At 41.0% G+C, this 23,542-nt stretch overlaps 3 protein-coding genes across 3 annotated transcripts; 1 reads left to right on the top strand and 2 right to left on the bottom strand.

Annotated features, from left to right (window-relative positions):
* The first annotated feature begins 162 nt into the window (after positions 1-162).
* Positions 163-7,849, top strand: zwilch (zwilch kinetochore protein). The gene is made up of 18 exons (XM_026999481.3): positions 163-499; positions 773-812; positions 944-1,030; positions 1,103-1,221; positions 1,330-1,517; positions 1,630-1,709; positions 1,803-1,958; positions 2,151-2,222; positions 2,526-2,619; positions 2,697-2,749; positions 2,852-2,954; positions 3,045-3,124; positions 3,341-3,497; positions 4,211-4,239; positions 4,354-4,490; positions 4,606-4,701; positions 4,840-4,955; positions 5,173-7,849. The coding sequence occupies exons 1-18, from the start codon at positions 330-332 to the stop codon at positions 5,262-5,264; spliced, it is 1,869 nt and encodes a 622-aa protein (XP_026855282.2). The 5' UTR covers positions 163-329; the 3' UTR covers positions 5,265-7,849.
* On the bottom strand, positions 5,580-12,018 carry lctlb (lactase-like b). Its single transcript, XM_035524936.2, is given in 12 exon segments — positions 5,580-5,704; positions 7,515-7,578; positions 7,877-8,071; positions 8,074-8,205; positions 8,444-8,664; positions 8,667-8,719; positions 9,636-9,777; positions 9,881-9,900; positions 9,902-9,933; positions 10,408-10,482; positions 10,484-10,504; positions 10,593-12,018. Coding segments are annotated over 12 exon segments (1,170 nt in total). The 5' UTR covers positions 10,683-12,018.
* Positions 12,019-12,148: 130 nt separating this feature from the next.
* snapc5 (small nuclear RNA activating complex, polypeptide 5) lies at positions 12,149-17,178 on the bottom strand. The gene is made up of 4 exons (XM_026999442.3): positions 17,069-17,178; positions 16,241-16,356; positions 13,068-13,142; positions 12,149-12,903 (listed from the first exon to the last, which is right to left on the bottom strand). The coding sequence occupies exons 2-4, from the start codon at positions 16,328-16,330 to the stop codon at positions 12,733-12,735; spliced, it is 336 nt and encodes a 111-aa protein (XP_026855243.1). The 5' UTR covers positions 16,331-16,356; positions 17,069-17,178; the 3' UTR covers positions 12,149-12,732.
* Between the last annotated feature and the right edge of the window lie 6,364 nt (positions 17,179-23,542).

Raw genomic sequence — 23,542 nt, 5'->3', positions numbered from 1 at the left:
TTATGTTGTGTGCTTGGAATTTATATGCAATGTTGTCATAAGATGATAATACATAACCTGAAATTAAAAGAAAAAAGCGCTCTTTAGCTGAAAATCAGAAAAAATGAATATTCATGTTGGGGTCTATGTACCCTTCAGGCGGACTAGCGGATGAAAGACGTGTCGGCCGGACTACTTTCCGCAATTCCGCCTATTATTTATATAATGTATTTAGTTAGCTACGAAACTAAAGTATTTACTTAAAACATCTAATTTTAAGTTATAATAAAATATTTTACCACATCAGAAAAAAAAAATGCTGTATAACGTATTACTATGGGTGGGAACTAATGGCTTATGACCTTGTTGACGTAATACGGCGGGCAAAAGAAATATTTTCCCTGGTGATTAAATTCTTCAGACTTTATAAGCACAGTCTTTATAAACGCAGTTATTGTGAGATAACTGGAATGAGAACTACGATCATTTCTGAAGCGAACGGCTTCATTCAGTTTCTAAAGTAAGTGGTTTTACTGAATGTTGTTTCTTTTGTAGTTTTGCTCCAAACAAACTAGCGTTAGCTAACTAGCAGTTTAAGTTGCAATTTAACCTAGTTTGGTTATTAGTTATTAATTAGTTAATTAGTTAAATTAGTTATTAATTAGTTTTAAATTGGCACACCTAACTAGCTAGTTAGCTAACTGACATTACGAAAAATTGGATGTGTTGTTATGTAAAACACTGTTGCTTAAGTAATAATTTTCATTAATACGTTGTTGTATTTCTGTACCAGGTTATGCCAGGATGCCTCCAAAGATGACTGGTTCCATCAGGTAGAACTGAATAGTCTAAATATATGTGAAACCTCTTCTGCTTGTTAAAGAGAATAAGGTTAATGCGTTTATTTGTAATGATTTGTCTTATTATGCAGAGCAATTATTTTATGACTTTCCTGGTATTACAGGAGGATATTAGAATATCAAAACGCACAGATGAACCTCTGCTCAGTATAACTGAAGGAATCCAGCCTGTCTTCATCTGTGAAAAAATGGTACGATACCATGAACAATGTAAAAATGTACATTTTCGATTTCTTAATTACTAAATGGTATATTTTGTAAAGCCACCGCAAACTGGGCGTGAGGATTCAGAAAGCACAGAAGAAACCAGTTTCGAAGGAGTGCCTGTTAAACTGCAGCAGCAAGACATCGGGCCACTCCCACTCACGATCAACAGAGCACGGTGAAAGACAGTTTTAGTTAATTTATATATTTGTTGAAGCACTTGACTTTTAATTTAACTAGACTTTGAGTTTATTTAAAGGCTGCACATGTTCCTCTCGCTGAACAGGCAGCTGCTGTCATGGTACACCATGTGTCAGAACCCCAACATGTCCCAGGTGGGGGCACATGTCCTACACCCTCTCTGGATACGCTGTGACATGCAGGACCCTGCTGGCACTTCCTGGTTGGGGTCGGAGACAGTCTATGCTGGCAGCAAAGCTACAGCTGTAAAGCTCTATTCAGTCAGTTGCAAAGGTAGTGCTAGACCTTAATGTTGAGAGCATTGCAGGAGAAACGTGTTGACATCTCAGGTATTCAGGTTTGCTTCCTGAGGTCTTGCTTACTTTTCGAGTCATGTTTCATTCAGGCGCAGCAGTGGATGCAGCCTCTTGTATCACGATGGATAAACTCAAGCAAGAACATCAGAACAGACTCCATTCCTCGACTGTAATATATCGCAGTGTTTTCGTTTTCTTCAATAAGGGCTAAAGTTCCCAGCCATTGCCATGTGTTTTATGTTTATGTGACTGTCTCCTGTAGGTGTTGACAAAAGGCTGGGCTGAGTACAATCTCTTCTGCTCAGTGAAGGAGGAGAGCATTGTTATTGACTCTCAGAGCAGCGTAACGGCCAGCTTCAGATGGAACGACGTAGAGAAGATGCTGGAGACCCCTCCTCTATCATCTGCAGTCACTTTGGTAAATGTATTTATTGTGCTATATTTGACCTGAGACCTGACCATTTGTTGTTTTTGTTGACTGTCACTCTTTTTTTTTTTTTTTTCTTGCTTGATTTTGCCTAATTGTCATTGTTTGTAGTCATCATTACCACATGCTGACAGGGCTTCAATTTATGGTTTGCTTTTATTTATCTTTTCTTGCTGTGTGCAGCATATCAAAGTGGCAGCTGGAGATATCAGGAGCCCAATGTTTCAGACCTACAGAGAGCTAGAATTCCTATTGGTATGTGTGACCCAGACAGGCCATTGGAATAAAATGTTATTGTAAATGCATGTAAAGTGTGCCTTAGCCTCTGCCAGGTTGTTGCTGAAAGCTAACATTACCATAACCTTTACGGCATCTTAATGAAGTGTTATGTACTCAGTGGACCTGTTTCGTTCAGGTGCTGTATTAGTTTGTGAGTGGGGTCAGTGCATATTGATAGTGTTTGCCTGTCTCTGTCAATGCAGTACAATCATTTGTTCTACAGAACTGGCCCACTGTCATCCATGTTTGTGACTAACAGCCATTTTTTCTTTCTTTCAGACTCTGGCCGAAGGCTTAAGGACTGGGGAGATTGAGTGGTTGGAGCCGCTGGTGACGCAGTCTGCAGTGGACTTGACCAGATCGCTTATTGAGGGTAAACTTTGACATCGGTGTAGAGTTAACCAGAACATTATCCCTTAGAGGTTAATGCTCTTGGTCTTTTCCCTGCAGAGCTAGAGAACATTGCAAATGCAGTTCCAGGCCAGACTTTAAAAGGATCTGAGGTAATAATTGAAATCTAAGTCTGCAGTTTATGTATTAAGTGGAAGGCCACCGTGGCCTTCGTGGTTAATTTTATCTAATCTAAACTGATCTGATTGAAATAGAACCAGAAGACTAAAACAGACTCAGTAATAGGTTTCAACACCATGCAAATTGAGAGAGGAGACCTGGATTTTACAGAACATCTCTGGGAGAAGATGAGGAAGAGTGAGTTTGATTTAGATTTATTAGTTCTGAGAAAAAGCAGAAGTGATGATTTTCAAATCCTTTACACAACCCATGTCTTTCTTTTGGCAGGTGTGACATCATATCAAGACATAACAGACTCTCTGAATTTAGTCATTAAAGCTGTGCGATTTGGTCAGATTAAACCTTGGGTATGTACATTGGATGTCTGTGTAATTTGATATTTGTTGTAAATGGTAGAAATGTTATGACTGTGGAAGTGCTTTCTGGCCTTTTTTCACTCCCCTTTTAAAAATGGGCCCACAAAAACCAAGATCCTTTCTGAGTGTGACTCCATGCTCTCCTTCATGGACATTTAAAGAATTGGTTGCAGTGTAAAGTGTGTTCACGTGCGTGCGTGCGTGCAGGTCCACAGGGACAGCAGCAGTTCTCTGAGTGAACTGATAGTGAAGTCATACCAGCACCAGGTGGAGCCGGTGCTCCTCGCAGGTCACACCCCCGCCATCATGCTGCTGGAGCTGGGCCTAGACAAAATGCGGAAAGATTACATCAACTACCTTGTCGGTAATGAGACTCATTAGTCTATCAGCTTGGGCAATTTTAAGGGCTTTTTTGGGATCTTTGGTTTGCTGGTATAACAGAGAAGACCTAATGTGGGCTGTTTTTTAAATTTATTTTTTATAATGGCTAACACAGTCTAAAGTATGCGTTTCATAATTATTTTCTGAGTGAGTCGATAATTGAAATTCATGTTATGAGAAGCTATAGAAGTTGGAGCTCCATTTTATGTAGAGCTATCTAACATTACATATACATGCTTTTAGCCTTTGCAAAAGTAACCAAATATCCAAAACTGAACATGAACACCTGTCATTGTGCCATTATTTTGACTGTAGTTTTTGGTTTCATAATGCAGTCTATTTTAGCACTGTAAGAAAATGGCAAACAAAAGGGAGCTACATATAGAATGTAGAAGGTGTCTGGATTGGCAGGACAATTGATTTGGTGAGTATGGATCTCCATAAAGATCCCAGCAGTAAGGAGGACGGGGCTAAACCATTCTACACCTTGATAAAGCTGAGCATGCAGTGAAAGCCCCACGGCACGGAGTAGTGCCACTGAGAGCCAGGATCAGGCCAGCGGGGGCCCACCAGCTCTGCCAAGTGTCGATCAGTGAATTCATGTTATGAGTAGCTATAGAAGTGGGAGCTCCGTTTTATGTAGAGCTATCAAACATTACAAATAAAAACTTGGTTGTGTTTTTTTGCCTTTGCCAGGGAAGGAGCTGACAACTCTCAACCATCTGGTGAGTTCTTCACCTTTGGATATCTGTGGTAGCATCTATCGGTGAGCGTATAATGTGAACAGCAGGGCTTTGACAGTCACTGTGCTGTATTTTTGCATGATTGATGATGTTCAGAGTTACTACTTGAGCAGCGAGGTGGACCTGCAGGAGCAGGTGATGAGACTGAGGAAACTGCACCACCTGCTGGAGATCCTGGGCACCTGCAGTAGCTTTCTCAGCCTTCCACACGAGCGCCTCTTTTTCTTCACTCAGTCAGTCACTTGTTCACATCGTCATTTACCTGCTTGTGCTGTCAACTTTTTTTCTTTAAGTATTTATTAGTAATATCAGATTTATGTCAACTGTGGTGTGTGTGTTTTAATCTAGGTCATGCTTGCAGTACTACAAAACAGCACCTTATGATGAAGAGCATATATTTGAAATGCAAATCAAACCTGCTCTCATCAGCCACTTCTATCAGACGTAAGAATATGCATAATCTATTATGGCTTGGTTTCCAAAAGTGAAAGGTGTGCGCTGTTTAGTAAAATCGAATATTTTACATGGTGAATCACATTACGCATGTGGGATTTCTCTCTCCTTTTTTTTTTTTTTTTTAAGGGAGCAGCCATCTTCCTGGGGAGTAGTGGTGTCCAGCGGCCAGGGGTCACGAGAGGTCAAGACCACATTTCATCTCAGTGATAGGCCTCTGGTGGATCACGTCACCTTTGACTCAGGTGAAGCCCTACACCTTCTTTATGCATATGGCTCCCGGGAACCTACAGTATGTCTAATTTTGTTCTTTATTCCTTCACTGGAATAATACGCCTGCAAGCTGCTCTGGACAAGAGCATCTGCTAAATTCTATAGATTTAAATGTTCTAGATGTCCACCTGATGTAAACCTTGTATATTTGAAAGGGGTGGGTCACTCATTTTGACTGATGCCTTTTAGATCCACCACTGGAAGAGTCATTGAGTACAGAGAATGAGAAGACTGCTTATTTCAGAACTATGGTGTGCTGTAGCCTGGCCAGCTTTGGTTAAGAGGTCTGTCAATTAAAAAAATTGTCTGTACACTGATTTGTTTGTAATAAGGAAATTGTATATGCAATAATTAGCATTTTAGTTACAATATTTGGTATTGTATCTTAATGTTATTTGTATATGTTCAGTATTCCACTATGATGAAATCATAGAAATGGTTGTAAAGCTAAACTTCAAGCATTTACAAAGCAACAACTTTTGAATTATCTCAAATGAATCTAGAGCGAATGTATAATTCAGGTTCCTATAGGTATGGGTAAACGCTGCCGAGCTCCTGCATGCCTGTGCTTTCATTATTTGGTAATCTCTATGAGGTCAGACATGCTCGTTGCATCTTGTAAAGAGGAGCATTAAAACAACTGCCATCATCAGAATACAGAGGACACAAATGGTGGGGAGCACAATCTCCGTTACCATCTCCATGTGGCTAGTCAAGGGATCTGTTACACACATGCACAATAAAGCAGCATTACAATATCATTACCATAGCAAACCAGTTTACTCTGGCACAACTTATTCAAAACAGATCATTTAGAGTCTGTAGCTTTTCAAATTCAAACTGTTATGAAAGCACACACTGTTAAAGGTAGGGTCAGTAATTTTATGCCAGAGCACTTTTTGTAATATTTGGTGACGCTCGCTTCACATTCTGGTAGCTGTCAATAAAATAAATTCTCAGAGGTAAAATCTATTTCCTGTGCCTACCATTGGCACTGTAACTGGAGCGGAAAACAAATTTGTACGACCACTATCTTAGTGTACGACCCCTAAGATAAGAATGCATTACTACTTACCTGGCAGTTATGTATGCACATAGCTTTAGAAGAAAGTCTGAACAGAAGCTGAGGTTGTTTTGCTGTTCAGTTAAAAAAAAAAAAAAAAAAAACGGCTACCTTTTTGTCTAATTTTTGATAAAACTGCTGATTCTACCTTTATGGACTATCAGAAAAATGTTAGCTTAGCTTGAGATATGCCTTTATAAGGCTGTGCACTCAGTTTGTGCTTTTTAGTCAGATGCCCATCAGCTGGTTCTGTTACAAGTATGTGTGATGGCTTACAATAAATAAGTCTGAGAATACTGGCAGCTGTTCTCTGCTGTTCCTCTAATGAAAAGAAAAATGACCGTAGGGTGGAATCAGGACACTTTAATCCTTTGAGAGATACAGTACCTCTGTCCAATAGAGAGATAACAGTAGTTATATAACAGTATATAGTTATATAACAGCAGAGAGAATTTCACAACAGTCTTAGATTAGCCTTTCCTGGAACACTACACCTCTAGTGTTTTTATGACCCATTCATAAAGAATGTCTGCCATGTGCCAGTACTGTTACCATAACTAACATTGTCTCATAAGTCCATAGGTGATGGGCATTTCATGGAGAGTAACAGTAGTATCCAGGAAGTAACCTTACTATACATAAATGACTGCCTGAAGTTGAGTAAAGCTCTCTTGACAGGAGCAGGTTTACGACTGGGCCACAGCCATCAGAATATTCCCCAAAGAGCTCTTGCTTACAGTTAAAGCCAGAGCAAAGCAGTTTTTTGCTCAGTTCACTTTTGGTTCAGTTATTTATTGATTTTTTTTTTTTTCTTTCTCCCCTACGGCAAGTACCAACTTCATATAGAAAGATTGATGAGATTTAACATTGCTGTCCAACTTAAAGTTGCTCAGCTCAGTATCAAGTGGTTTGTGAAGCTGGCCTGGACTGCTAGACATTCTGGCCTCCCACATCCATGGGAAGGCCAAGTGTGGGCTGGCTCAGACACCACATTCATGTGAGTGGACCACACAGAGTTCTTTTGAGGCTTTCCAAGATAACGCAAGAAGCTTGCCAAGCCAAAAAGAACATATTTACTCTGACGTGTACCCTAGTGCCTAAATTTCATCATGTACCAAGCAAACCTTTGACATCTTTGCAAAGTCCTTATTTTGCTTGGATCTAACTGTGTAGCTGGAGGGGCTAACAAAACAAACCAACAAAAACCCCTTCTTGAGAGTCTTACAATACTCTGCGTGGCCCCGTCCCCCCACAACACGTATGTCAGTCTCTCAGTCCTTTTGCTTTGCGTGGCTGTCCCCTGCTAACATAAATGACTACATGGAAAATGAAGAGAAATTGGCAACAATCAATATTAATCAATTCTGCTTTCTATATTGCTTAAATGATTTTTGCTTTTTGTTTTGTTCTGCTCGTCATTATTGTCCTCTGATCGTATGTGACAATAGGCTTGTGGAGAGGTACTGACCTGCAGCCGGAATCTGGTTGCTGCTTGTACATGTCTCTGTGGCTTCTCTCCTCCAGTTTTCAACCTGTCAACGACCATTGAGAGCACATCCTTCAGTCCCGCTGTGGGCATATGAACCAAACATGCTAGACAGCCCATTAGGCGTTCAGTAATACAGTAATTGTACTTATTCATCTGTCTATGAAGTCAGCACTGGAGGGTCAAAATGGCTATTGTGTATTAAATCTCGTGAGTCATATGTATTTGCAATAAAGGTCTTTAGGAAGTAAACCTTTGCAGTTACTTGCATCCAGTTTATAGGGAATGCATTCTGAGCTCTAAGTGATCTGCTCCACCAGAACAGAGGAAGCCTGTGCTAGTACCTCTCGTTGGTTAGGGAATCCACTGGAGTTGATGATGCGTTTGTAGTACTGAACAGAGGCTTTAGGGTAGTGTGATTTATTCTTATTCCTGAAGTCCACATAGTACAGGCCTGAGCTTTCGTAGTAGCCTTCGTCCCATTCACACATATCCAGCAGAGACCAGGCCGTGTAGCCCTTCACAGCCACTTGGCCAGGGCCTTGCCTTTAAGCATCTCGTTGATGTAGTCCTTGTAATACTGTATCCTCCAATCATCACACAGTTCTGTGCACATCATCATCTCAGAGACTCCATTTTCAGTGATATAGATCTTTGGATTCCCATACTGAGTCTACAGAAGTAACCAAATACAAAACTGAACATGAACACCTGTCATTGTGCCATTATTTTGACTGTAGTTTTTGGTTTCATAATGCAGTCTATTTTAGCACTGTAAGAAAATGGCAAACAAAAGGGAGCTACATATAGAATGTAGAAGGTGTCTGGATTGGCAGGACAATTGATTTGGTGAGTATGGATCTCCATAAAGATCCCAGCAGTAAGGAGGACGGGGCTAAACCATTCTACACCTTGATAAAGCTGAGCATGCAGTGAAAGCCCCACGGCACAGAGTAGTGCCACTGAGAGCCAGGATCAGGCCAGCGGGGGCCCACCAGCTCTGCCAAGTGTCGATCAGTAAAGTAGGTGTTGGTTTGGCCTGGGAGGAAGGTCTTCTGGGTGATGTAGCGCGTAGTGAAGTGTCCCACCCCCAGGAAGCCACAGGTGCCCTTAATGTAATTCTTTTCTGAGCAGAGAAGGTTGGCAGGCGAGATGCTCCCAGGTCCTGCTCACTGCTCTTCCTCCCTGGGACAGAAAGAAATCAAATATCTTCTGAATTAGAACTGAATTCCTCCTCATTAATCTCTGTAAAATGGCAAGGCAGGGAAAAGCAAGTTAATTAATATTGCATATTTCATAACATTGTATATTTCATAGCAAATCAAGGTACTTTGCAAATGAAAAGTATAAAAACTGAAATCTAAAGTAAAAAAAAAAAACCCAAAACAATAAAATACATAAAATTATTAAACAAATAAGAAATATGGGCTCAAGACAGAATGGCAGTGCAATACTTTAGCTGACAGCCCTAGGCCTAACCAAAACCTTGATGAAACTGGCAGGTTTTCAGTATAAAAGGGCTAACATCAGGGCACTCATTGTTCCATCTAAGAGCAGCATAGAAGCTAAGTGTTCCCCTAAGGCATGACTTATGAGTTCCAAGTGATCATATTGATGGAGCATATCAGATGTTGGACCTAAACCATATAGTGATTTATAGATAAGGGCAGTTAGTTTTGTAACACTGTGAGCCAAACTAAGGATTTGTTCTTGCTTTATTCAAGAACACTGGCAGCTGTACTTGTTTTTTATTTTTTTATTTTAGGTAGTCTGATAAGGAATCCATGAGAGTAATCACCTCTACTAGAAATAAATGTGTTCCTGAAGGTCTTGTTTTGACTAAAAAGTATCTAATTTTGTTTATATTTCTGAGTTAATATAATGGTATGGTAATTGCTGTAACATGACTGCTAGAATTGGAATTAAGACTTTAGTAGAAGTTTATTACTAGGTTATGAATCTTTTTTAAAATGTAATTATTTATTTTATCTATCTATCTATCTATCTATCTATCTATCTATCTATTTTTATATATATATATATATATATATATATATATATATATATATATATATATATATATATATATATATATAAAAAACTATGAAGTCCTTCATGACTTGAGGGTAGTCTCTGTGGAAGCCCGTGTAGAACTGGACATATCTCTCAGCTGCTTCTATGTCCTTCTTGCTAGTGATGTCCACTGGCTCTCCCCAGTCTCCAGACAGAGAGATGCCCACCACACCTGCAGGAAGGGCAGAAGCTCAGATCAGCATGTTTTCAAATGACTTACAAATTACTGACAGTATAAAAAGTCAAGGAGAAAGCTTTAGGTTGAAGCTAATTACCATTTTGTTTGCTTTGCCACTGATTTATATTTATGCCAAACCTTGGCATGTGCCTGGTGATGATAATACCAAATTGTTACTAACTGAATCAAACATTATTCATACAGTGTATTGTATTGATCTTTTATGTTCTCACTAGTAATGTTACTGTTATATTGCAAATCATATCTATGAATATCATTTAAATTGTAAACTAATCATGTACTTAAAAGCAGATTTTATATTTGTACTTGAAGATTTTACATCTTGTTTATAGCATTCAATTTGAGTGCTAGTGATAACACTCAAACTGCCTTGTATGCTATAACATTTTATCGCATTACTTTCCATCTAGGTTTCAGAACTGACACTTGTTTCTGGCAATATCCCAGTTTAAGGGTATTTCTGGACTTACCTATTTGGGGTAGCTAAGCATACTTTTCTGAATAGAAAACTACAGCAATTTTGTAAAGTTACTCTGGATAAGAGTATCTGCTAAATGTCACAAATGCAAATGTAACAATGTGGACAGGGATGTGTTGTCTCACCTTGATAATGTTGTGGGCGGCCCTGTAGGCCGCAGTGCCTCTGTGCTTCAGGCCAGGAGCATGTTCTCCTTTTTTTATATCCCTCTACTGCCACTGACTAACACACAAGCGATCATTACATTTCAGCAGAGTAACATAATCCTGTAACATGCATCTTTTATGTGCAGTTAATTTAAGAGCCATACCCACGGGTTACTAAACGTTATCCAGTGTTTCACACAGTTTCCAAATCTCTCAAAGCAAAGGCTCGCAAAGCCATTAAAGTAATGAACCATGCTGTGGTTCTGCCACCCTCTGTATTTCTCCTGCAAAACCTATCAAAACCAAACATCAGCACCAAAGTAACTGACATTTATTTTTGGAACATTTTATCCCATTATGAATATGAAAAAAAAAATGTACGTATGGCAAAGACAGTAAGCCATTTCACAGACTGATGTCCAGCACCCCACGAAAATCCTGTGAATGGGGACAGCTCATGTTGAGGGGTCACATCTACTTACCAAACCTTCTGACAGATTCTTTAGTTAAATCCGAAAGAAACCTACTGTCTACTTACTGCCCTAAAGTGGGTAGTGGTAGCTCAGTGGTTAATGTACTTGACTTGTAATCAGATGGTTGCTAGTTCAAGCCCCACCACTGCTGAGCTGTTTGTAATCAAACCTTTCACAGGTATCCAGAGTAAATTTCAGAGAACACTTGAAATGCACAGAATCCAATGAGATCCAGTAACTTGGCTCACAGGACTTATCAGGTTTTACTAACCCATCAATGCAAATGCAGCAGTTCAGATTCTAGTACAAGGTTTACTTAGCAATGCCTGCTGTCCAGGCTGGAAGCTTCTGTATCACAGAATTTTACAGAGCAGGTCTCATGACCCCATTGTAGACCTAAATCCCTCCCTGGTGATGGATCAGGCTCTTATTTTGCAGGGGTGAGCACATCTCTTACAAACCAGGGTTTCACTCTGTAAGCAAAGTATTTAATAGTAGCAAACACAACATATATAACCCATTTTGGGTGATTTTGTTAAACAGATACAACATCCAAATCTTTGTTTTAGGTATAATAACTTGTTTATAGGATGTAATACATCCTCTATTGTTTAGATATTTGAGGAATCCAAACTTGGTTTTTACAGAAAGCCAATATTTAAGTCCTCATGGCTCATACATGCAAGAATTTTTTTAGATGTGTATTTGATGCAATAACTCCTTCATTATTTACATTTAGCACTGACCAGAAGTCATCCAAACATTCACAGTCTATCAGTCTGATAATTCTGTGTCCTTAGGTCTTTTCACACATACAGTATGTACCTATATGCAGAAGAGCCATTGTTGATACCATGACACCACCTTTCACAGCACACGACAGCAGTCTGTGTTTTAGTGAGGTGCATTACATTGTTGTAGGTTGTCTTGCTTAAAAAATGCTGAACTGTTGAAGAGGTGAATATCAGGTTTTACTAACCCATCATTGCAAATGCAGCAGTTCAGATTCTAGTACAAGGTTTACTTTAAAACTAACCTCAGTAACAGAGTGTACAAATCAAGAACTCAAGCTCACATCCTGCTATAGCCCAACTATGTAAAAGCATTTCAACCCATGTATTTACTGTTTACTTGTGCAATATTGATACATCTCCAAAGTTGTAGTTGTACTATACACAAACACTATTCTTATGTTCATCCTTATATAAGGTGTTTATTCATGAACGAGAATGAAAACATACTCCAGAAAGGGGCCTCAACTTCTGTATTGTGCTTACATAATTGAATTATGCTGAACTTTTACAATATTAACGAAGTACAAACATTATTGTACATTACTGGCTCATCAGGAAATGCTCCATGCACATGCATTACATCCACATCTACACATGCATTCATTCCATCTGTCTTTCCAATTACAATAAAACATACTCCAAAATGTCCAAAACTTAAATACAAATACTATAAAGTCACCATTAAACAACAGCTTTACAACAGTACATTCACCCTTTAACACACTGCCATCTGAAACATAGGCTACAGATTTCTAAATATGCCTAAGGAAATACAATGTTTGAGCAGCCTTAAACCTACAAAAAATAACAGTGTAGGCTTAGTCTAGTGTACAGTACCAAAAGATGTCTTCTGTGCTTGCTACACAAGTTTCTGGTTGGTTCTAAAGATGTCTTGCACCAATAAATAATACAACACAGTGCCATTCTTGGATAAAAGGAGAAACAGGTACAAGCTATCAATATATATCTTTCGACATGCCATTTTGGATGTTACACACCTAAACAGCAAATGTGCTATTTGCTATTCAAATGTAAATTCAGTAGTCATCCTCTTCCTCCTCATAATCCTCATGAACCATGTCGAGATCATCCTCATCCTCTTCGTCATCATCCTCCTCCTCTTCCTCTTCCATTTCATAGTCATTGGGAGCACCCAGTACTAGTTTAGTTTGGTTAATTTCACTCTCGTTGTCTGGGTTGACTTCAACCTGTGGAGAAACCATCAGTCAGGAGGAGCGGTCACTTAAAAGCAGACGCTATGCTCACAAAAATGTCCCCACATTTCCAAAGTACAATTTTTCATCTAATGAACTGGGTGTTTCCCAGAAATGGCACACTCATGCATCTGTGTAAACTGCTTTATGCTGGTTACCTCAGGAGGAGCCGGATCAGTTGGGCTCTCCTCAGACTGGCCATTAATCATTGACTTCAGAGCCCCTTCTTCAAACTGGTGAAAACAAGACATTATATACTATTATTATATTTATACTACTATATACTATTTAAGCAAGGTAAACAAAGAAAGAGGTTGAGGGGGTGGGTGAGTCAAAACACAGCAGTATACAGACTTAAAAAACGTAGCACTTTTCCTTTAGGACAGATCTAGTTGTTCTGTACTAAGTTTAGCAGGACATTTTTCTTGTTCTTGAGGCAAGGTGGTGGAAACACAGGTGCTCCTTACATCAGGTAATGCATCTTAGTGCGCTGGCCTTAGGTACAAGTGGTTTCTAAATAACAGCCGTGCTGAAAACCTTCAAGAACACAGAGACACATTCAATTATACAGCAACTTGAGGCCACATTTTTCTGGTGTTTGTCAATTCTCCTGTCATCCAGCCATCCCAGTGTTACACCACTGTCCGTCTATATTTGACACAAGTTGTTATGGTTTCTGAAGCTGTTCCCTTTGACACAATTAACAATTTTAAGTTCAGTTTATTAGTCATATGCAAGTTAATTCAGGGTCAACTGTATAATAATGTGTGGGACAAGAAATACAGGTCACCTCAGCAACATTAGTTGTGTGTGTGTGTGTGTGTGTGTGTGTGTGTATATACACACACACACACACACACACAACTAATGTTGTGTGTAAACACACACCATTATTTAAAAGATTGTTCTTAAAAACCTGTTCGTAAGCCGAGTGGTGCATGCAGCCATGTTCCATGCTCATATTTGACATACCAGGACAAATAGCTAGATGTTTCTAAGGTAAATAAATTCAAAATCCAAAATATTAACATGTTACATTCAGAATATGTTTACTAATATATTGTCAAATAAATGTCAGATAAGATTGTAGGTAGGTACTGTAGCTTGTACAAAAGGTGCCAAACCCTAAAACTGCAATGTTATTTAGTTTTTGTATGACTGTATTCAATTGTATTCCTTCAACCACTCCAGTAACCAAAGAAATGTTCACGTACCAGAGAACTTTGCTTGACTGGCTTTTAGATGTAGTAAAATATTAAAAAAAACATTTGTAAACACTGTTTAACAAATTACTATAAACAAATTCAAATAATAATTACTTATTTTTACCCTCAAACCTTAGTTGCTCTCTAAAAATACAAAGTGCTGTATGAACCACTGTGGGACTAAAGAGGAACACCCTCCCCCACCCCACACACACACCTGACCTGTACTGCCATGGCTTATGGGTTCTTCATTTCATTTATTTATTTTTTTCCACTGTGTTTGTCATATTTAATTAACTCTATTTCTTTATCTTTTAGAATTTTCTTGAGAGCATTAATTTTGCAAGCATAGATCTCGTCTGTGGTGTCTTCAGCTGCAAGTTCACCTGAACTCGAAATGCATTTGTTGGTCGGAAGTTTTCTCCTCTTCACCCGATTTGGTCCACCTTATTTTGTGCTGTTTCTCTTTTTACTGTGTGTTCTCCCTCTTCCTCATAATGGTACTCATGTTATGTCTTTCAAAGTCAGCAGACTGAAGTAGTTCTTTGGTCATCCCTACATTAGCTACCTCACCCACATGTTGCAGGTGGTCTACTAACAAGGTTCTATCCTTTATGGTAGCGACAGTGATGTTCTTATTAACAGAAAACCCTCTTTCGGGGCCAACAGGAGAACCTTTTGGACAGTTCCCCACAGATCTTTGAACAGATGCTCTTTGGCCAGCTGTGCACAGAAAATGGTGTCCAGTCTACACAGAATGTTGGGCAACGTTCCACTACAAAACATATCTGCCAAAAGCGGAAGCAGTCTAAGCACTGCTACCTACACTCCTATTACTTTTCCCATACTTTCATGTTGCCTTAATTATTACATTTCCCATAATAATAATAATAATAATAATAATAATAATACATTGAATAAGCATAGTTTCCCCTGGTGTTTTAAGTCTTATATATAAGAACTGAAAATGAGTTGAAAAAGTTAATTAACTGAAAGTTAAATAATTGTCTCTGCAGCCTTGATTATTGACTGTGTCTATGCAAATGACGATGAACGCAGCCATATGGAGGCCTTACACAGAAAAGAAAGACTTCACTTTTCTGATGACTATCACTGCGCATCCCAGAAATGTTCAGACAAGCACAGTATTTGGTTATTTGTGACACTATGTATATATGCAAATAAAGATATTGCTGCATTTTCTTTCAAGCCAGTTTGGCTGTCTGGATTTGGTACACTTATAAGGGACTTGGAGCAGAGCCATTTTCCGGGCTGTGACATACAGGCAGAGAGGTAGCTCTGCATAGGTGTGAATAGGAACAAAAGTCTTGTAACTATTTTTTTCACTCTTTTTTCCATACTTATTCAGAGCTGTAAATTACTAAAATTATATTCCATACTTTTCCACGCTGCGTACGAACCCTGTAATGACAATATTAGAGCTGTGTTAGGCAACATAGACATAAGCAAACAAGGAGTATTTGGGGAGGCTGAACAAACAGCCCTGATGTGCAGAGGCTGATTTTCACCACCTGGGGCCTGCTTCTCAGAAAGTCGAATATACAGCTGCAGACAGGGATCTCCAGTCCGCGATCAATGTGGTAGTCTCCCCACCCATGCATGGACACATGGCGGGTGCTGTGTTGTCTGAATCGAACCCAGCATAAAAGATGTTGGACTCATCTAGGAGCAATGCAGAGACCTGAACAATGTCCCCATTTTCCCTTTGTGGTCCGTTATGCAGCATAATCCATTCCACATTTTTTTTCTGATCAATACATCATCTGGCTTCTTTGGAAATCTATTAGGTGCACTGTGTTACTTTTAAAACTCAAAAATCAAAATGCTTACAATCAGATATATTTGATTCTTGTATAGCACATACTGCTAACTGATTCTCAACCTAACTCTGTGTGCTGCATTTCAATGTCTCCTCTTTTAGCATGTAACACTTGTTTCAAATAAGGAGCCTGTTCAGTAACATGCCAACACCTGCCTTTATGATTAAAACGTTAAATTTGTTTTTAGTTTATTGTTCTATTTTTATCTGTACCCTGTAACGGCCAAAGTCGATCATCAACTTTCAGAAACAGAAAGGGATGTGGCTCCCCATAGTGAAGCCTTACCTTCAGTCTGTTAAGCTGATCTTGCAGCATGACTTTTATTTTCAGAAGAGTCTCCTCTTCCTTTTTGAGCTCCTGCAAGCGACTCAGCATGATGGATACGAGGAATTACTGCATTCCTGCACAGAAAACGGCACTTTTGAAGATTCCACTTTAAAAGGGATACATTAGAACAAATGAGGGAAAGTAATAACGATGACCCTGATACGTTTATTTACTAAGAACAATTAGCATGTTACTGTACAGGTTCCTCATTGGAAATAAGCGTTAGACGCTAAAAGAGGAGACAGTGACATTTGTTCTTTATTCAGCTGTTGCCCAATTTAGCTCTGCCTAATTCAATCATTACGTAATGGCAGACCAACTAAATGTAACATAGCTATATGTGACCTTCTTTGCCAGTTCTGTTTTATATGTCTGTATAAAAAAAGAGCTAGCACACCTCGCTAAATAAGCCATGCAACTGTATCTCCAAGTGCCTGAGCAGACTCATCAACAATAAATGTATCATTACTAATTCCCGGAAAATGCAAAATTCTAGTTCGTTTTCAAAGTCTTTCCTTCAACAGCGTCCCCGCAATTTTGCAACGGTGTGCGATTTCCCGAACTAATCTAAACTTGTGCAAACATAATGAGAACAGTTTGTACGAACTGAACCAGACAGGCAAACGAGCTAGCCTAGCCAGCTAGCCCACCATAGCTAACAAACGTCAGGCGAACACAGCTTACCTTCCACTAAACAGCAAGTTTTATAGTTCACTTTAACCAAAGAACTAGCTAGCAAGCTACTGTGAAATGTCTAGTACCACGTACACCTGATGCCAGACTTACTCAGTAGTACTTCAGCATGTACAGGGGGCATAACTGTGAGAAGATGCCCCAGTTTTTCTCAAAGCACTCCATGCACTTTCGCTACATCACGTGCGTGATGCACATGCGCTATGGGGAAAAATCGGCTAGCATATTGAGTAAACTAGAAAAATAAATAAAATGACAATAGCATTGTGCTGTATAGCTGGGTGTCGAAAATACATACTAGAACACTAACGTTACTCACTGAAATACTGGTTTCGCCAATTTAAAATATGTTTTCAACGACTTTTATTTCGAAAAGTTGGTTTGTAAAATGGCAAGATTTTGCAAAGGGAAGAGAAACAACCTGTAAGAAAATAAATATTATATTAGATGAAACTCTTCTCACTTTTGTATTGTCCGCAACAAATCAGTCACAGCTTTTATACAGATAATAAAATGCAGAGGAATTTTCAGTAAACTTGCAGACAAAGGTTCTACAAGAAAGCTAGCTAGTTTCAAAGTTGTGCTGACTGAATGGTTAAATAATAAATTACATTTGCCTGTACAATCAAACTGACTACACAAATTACATACAATCAATTACATTACATAAATATTTCAAACAATGTTTAAAAGTAAGTAAACCATTTTTAGATAAGTGAATGCATTGAGAGCTTTACTTTAAACATTGCAATGACCAGATGATAAATTGAGAAGAGTAATGCTCGTGTTTGGTGGCACTGTCTGAAAACATTAAAATTGTATTTATTTACATCCTATTTATCTATTTAAGTTTAAGAATTAAACGTCTTTGAAAACTCATTTAAACAAACCAGCTTCACTGAAATCAGGCTGTACATCTAGTAAACACTGCCCCTAGTTACTAGTTACCTTACGTTTTCTGACCAGTTGTGGTTAAACTGGAGAGAAAGCCCCCCCCCCCCCCCCCCAAAAAAGCACAAGTCTCTCCGACTGTTTCTCTTACCTGCATATGGAGATATTGGAATGGCCTGGTGTCAGTCCTGCCTGACCATGGTAGCCTTTGTAATCATTAATGACATTAGGAAATATCCGTAATTAGCCATTAGTAATTAGTAACATTTGTCGAAGTAACATTACTACTAATTGTTATTAATGTTATCTATGTTGCGAGTCTCCGATATAAAATATAAAGATCCCCAAGATCAGGATAGGGAGGACATGGCTAGGTTCAGTGCAATATGTTATTCTTATTGTTTTTTCCGCTTTAACTAACACTTTATGCTTGTTAATATAACTCTGAATTAAGATTTTATTTTTCAAACGTGTGTTCTTAAACAGCACCACTAGAGGGCATTGCATGCTTATTCAAACATCCTCCTACTGTAGCGCTTTCAAAACTCAGTTCTAAACATGAAACACTCCTAGGTCAGAAAGGAATATTCATTAGGAGTTATTTATCAGGATTGTACTTGTGGGACATACAGCATGGAGTTTATGCACTTTACACATGCATGCATTGTATCTGAAGCCTGGGATTAGTTACATGAAAGACTTGAACAGGCCACATTTAGGATGTCCTCATGCTTAAGACCCCATTCCATCCACCGTCGCCTCTCTTGCATACAGGATTTTTTTCTTCTCTTACTCGACCACATCAGCAAATGTCCGTGCTGGGTGCATGGCATCACCACGCAAATGCCTAGCTGCCTCGAGACCCCGCAATGTACAAGGAGAGGTCAAAATTAAGAAAATAGCTTAGTTAAACAAAACGCAAATAAATCACAGATGGAACGCATTGATGCAAACCAGATCTAAAAGCACTCTTAATCAGTCTCTAGAAATGCTCAGCCCGGCCATTAGGGATCTTTTACAGGATTCTTTGACTAAACCCATCCAGATGTGTGCGTTGATAATCAGAGACCATAAGCCCAACTGTAGACCATGAACAGAGCACAGGTCTACAGAAAACATACCAGCCTTCAGCTTCAGGTGCATCCTATATATATATATATATATATATATATATATATATATATATATATATATATATATATATATATATATCTGTGTTTGAGACTTTTGATCCATATTTAATATATTTTTGATCCATCCATATTCACTGGTTTTGATAGACAGGACAATAATAAATTAATTCTATTTATTGAGACAAATGGCTTGGTTATAACATAAACATTTTCATAGAGTCAGCAGAATTTGCTGTGCTCCTATCAAACTTTGAACAGGTTCTTGTATATTTACATGTTTATTATACATTTATTGTACAATTATGCTTCACTAAGCCTACCCAGGTTGTCTCTCAGCCTAGTTATTCAAAACTGTTTGGTGTCATGTAGAAGAGGGAAACTGGGATGTGAAGTCATGCATCATTGCTGCACATCTCAGGAGCTTGCACCGGCTCGGGTGTAGAAGTAGATTACAGAGCAGCCTGAGAAGCTGCTCCTTGGAGAGAGTAGAGGTGAGAGGAGCCCTGGTTGAGGCACAGGCAGAGGGAGTCTGCTGCCAGCAGCCTCAAGTGCGGTCACCGGGTTTAAGTCACAGGGGTCTTATGATTTAGCACAGGGCTTGAGTGATGGGCACAAGAGATGTGAGGTGGGGGAGCTCTGATAACGCCAACCTGGCCAACCTCCCCCACCTCCCCAACCTCCCCCACCTCCAGTGTCACGTTCTGCTCTCCCAGATCTGAGCCCCTCCAAGGGATTAACAGTCGGAGGGTTGAAACCCGAGCTCTCCTTGAGAGTAGGGCCAGCCCCTCGCTGCCGCTGTGAGGGGTCAGAGAGCAGTCAGCGCAAGGCCTGAGCCCCATGATCATGGCTGCCCCTTCTAAGCAGAGATGAGGGGGTGTCCGTGCTTGAATGTGGGAATACGTGTGTGTCTGTCGTTGATGTGTGTCTGAGCGAGTGCGCACAGGGCTTCTCATGGTGGGCTTAGCTTGGTGGAGCTGACTAGTGGGCCTCAGGGCCTCATGTGCTGCAGATATCAATCTCTCTGCCCCACGGAGCCCCCACTTCCCTTCTCAGTGTCATCACGGGGGGCCAGGCTGGTGCTGGCCCGCATTTTCTCCCAGTCAGACCTCTCCTCGGGCTGGCTGAGGAGCTGCAGCAGCTGAGGCGGAGGCTGCCGCAACGCTGTGCCTGTTTGAAGGTGCTTTCTGCCTGCGGAATTCGGAGCAGAGGCTCGGGGGGACGGAGGGGCCCCGCGCAAGGGGGGAGCAGAAGGAGGAGGAGGAGGAAAGAGATGGGGAGGGGACGAACCGCGAGCCTGCAGGACTGACCTTTGGCCAGCAGAGTCAGGAAGTTATGACTCAATTTTCACTGAGAAAGGGTGAGGGAGAAGCAAATGAAGGAGAGAGAAACAACCAATTGACATGGTGGGCGGGGGGCGGGGGGGTGTGAGGGGGCTTTGGGGGGCAGGGAGGGAGAGAAACATATAGATGCCAAGACACAGAAGGAAAGAATTGACAAAGGAGAGAGAAGAAGGAATGGGTGGGAGTGGTGAAGAAAAACAGAACACTTTGGAAAGGCCACTAATGAGTGTCCCCGACCGCTCAACACTTTAACATGGGAAACAAGTCTCGCAGTGGATCACAGCAGCGACGGGATTTCAAAACGTGGGTTTGTGTAAATGCCCTGACAGCCTTGTTTTGTCATATTCGCCCTTGACGAAACGTTACCTCATTCTGCTTTTGACGGAGAACACAAGTGTCAGTAGTTCATTTCCAAAGCACTTCCTTCTAATGCCTTCAACCTGAAAATTGAGATGCGATCGAAAAAAAGGTGAGTGCAGCTATCAGGATGTTTCCCCTTGAGCCAGTGATGGTGGGAAGATCCCTGGGATTCAAGGAAGAGGAAAAGTGTGTGCGCTGTGGCTCCAGGCTCTTTGTTTTCGGAGACCTGCCTCAACCTTCACCTTTCCGGTTCAGCCCACCCCCCCAACACGTCCGACTGCACGCGTGTAGATCTGCACACATTTGATATCGTTAAGGAGTACACGTCTATAAGAAAGCATGCCCATTTATGCACGTACACAGTCCTATACAATATGAATTGCTTTCACCCAGCACAAGTGCAAACATATTTAATATATCTTCTTTCCAAGGCAAACAAACTCACACAAATAAAGTGTAGATGCTTACATTAAGCACGGACTTAAATGAATTCCAGTGCACATTATGTATGAATTATGAAACTGCGTGAAACATCCGAGTATATTTCCAATCCTCCACACCCTGTTCTTAGGACAGATCCTTTTTTGGCAAGGCTTTCCATTTCTGAGGCCTTCTCTGAGCGCCAGCGTACTGCTTGGCTGGGAAGGTGATGCATGCACACCTCTCGCTGTTCAAACAGAGAGATCAGAGGGTGAGGACCGGAGCCAGCGTCTGCAGGCAGACCCTGGCCCCACGGAGGGGGTGCGAACCTTGAAACACAGTAAGGCCCTTCATGCGTGCTTCAATTTTCGCTCCACACAAGCCACTCGCTTTGGGTCTGCCGGACATGACTGTTGCGTCAAAGAAGGTGATTAATAAGAATGTTTCCTGGTGTCTTCAGAATGACCACAGAGAAGGAACACAACGAGTGAAGTTCGCGGCGTCAATGAATTTCTTACCATAATGTATGATGGGAAAAAGTCACGAAGCAGCTTTATGTCAAAGATCGTCTCGGAGACCCACTAGACACAACTGCTTTATTTTAAGTCTTGGATGTGGTTTGTGGAGGCACATCCTCTGTCACTCCTGGTGGGCCAAAACCAGTTAATTAAATAACGCCTTTGTTTGTTAATGAAAGTTGCTTTCCCAAATAATGTCCCTAATAAGGGAGGACTAATTGATGTGGAAGGTGCTGTCTGAAAAGATACCTTGGCTAAAAATCATGGTTGCATTCCGGCAGAGAGCCCTTCCACGCGGTAACCACAGTAAAAAAAAGACCTGATGATTTAGGTTGGCAAAAACAGAGTGAGGGTCTTTATGATTTAGCCCTGGGTATGCTTCAGATCACGGCATGTGGTTTTAGTGCGTGTTTGGAATGCTGGCGATATGATGTGGGCACAGAGAGAAAGAGAGAGAGAGAGAGAGAGAGAGAGAGCGAGAGCGAAGGCAGAGGTTGAGAAAGGGAGAGAGGGAGAGAGGGAGAGAGGGAGAGAGAGAGCGAGGCGAAGGCAGAGGTTGAGAAAGGGAGAGCGGGAGAGAGGGAGAGAGGGAGAGAGGGAGAGAGGGAGAGCGGGAGAGAGGGAGAGAGGGAGAGAGGGAGAGCGGGAGAGAGGGAGAGAGGGAGAGAGGGAGAGCGGGAGAGAGGGAGAGAGGGAGAGAAGCAGCCTTCACGTTCCTCTCAGGCCCATGGAGCAGGAGTCTGCTGTGTCACAGCTGAAACCTTTAAGCTCATTGACCACCCATATGCGGCATTCCAGTTGCTCTCGGCCAGTCTCGGGGGATATGGGGAGGGTGGGGGGCTTCTCAGACTGGCTCTCTGGAGCCGTGCCGTGATTAATCGCACGTTCGGGCCCTGCTAGACCCCTCAACCCCCTACCCCCTTGTTTACACAGTCCAGACCAGTTCACCTTCACTGGAACCTCATGTTAAACAGGCCGCTAATGTCAGCGTGGCACGGCACGGCACGCAGCACAGAAAGCCAACTGTTTTCATTTTCCTGTCTTCTCCGGCCCTCTTGCTCCCTCTGTCCTGCTTCTCTCTGTCTGTCCAATATCTCATTACTGGTCAAGCAGAGCTGGGTTTTTTTTGCTTCTTGTGTGGATGGCTTTTAATCGCAAATTCTACACTGCATGTCGGAGTGTCATGCTAAAAGATATTTGGTGCAAATGTTTAGACAATTTATTCTCTTTTGAAGCATGAATACAGAGTGGGAAGTCACTATAAAAATGCAGGAGTGGCTGGCCAAAGGCCAGACTAAATGATGGACATTTAAACAGTCAAAGCACAATCAGATGTTAGGGCACTTTTCATTTTAAGTTTCTAAATGCAGGAGGCATGTATAAATATGCCCTCTGAAAGGCGCACTCTCGACGTGTGGAGAGAACACACAGAGTCTACCACATATCCCTAGGTAGCGCTACATTAGAATATTATAATACCTTACCTCATAATGCTGTCATTAAGGAAAGAAAAGTGGGGGGTGGGATGAGAATTGGGGGGAGGCAGTCAGCATTATGCCAACACATTCATTCATAGTAAGCCACTTAACCAGTTTGGGGTGAACTATTCTCTAAGGGTCACTAGTCAGGCTGTCAGTCTGTCAGGCCTTTGAGTCTTCAATTTGACTGTGAGCCCTTAGCGAGTACAGAGTGCTCGAGTTTGATTGTGTGGGATTACTGCCTAACTGTGAGCCCTTGGCGTGTACAGACTGCTGGAGTTTGTGTGGGATTACTGCCTAACTGTGAGCCCTTAGCGAGTTCGGACTGCTGTGCGCTTTTTGGCTCAGAGTTGGAGACTAGGACGCTCAGGGTGAAGGGGCCAGGGTCCTATCACTTAATCTAAATCAAATGTTTGCTGAGGAAAGG

This window comes from Electrophorus electricus, chromosome 6 (assembly GCF_041902795.1).
Source record: "Electrophorus electricus isolate QZ-2024a chromosome 6, ASM4190279v1, whole genome shotgun sequence".
Taxonomy (NCBI): domain Eukaryota; kingdom Metazoa; phylum Chordata; class Actinopteri; order Gymnotiformes; family Gymnotidae; genus Electrophorus; species Electrophorus electricus.
This window is presented reverse-complemented; position numbering and strand designations above follow the sequence as displayed.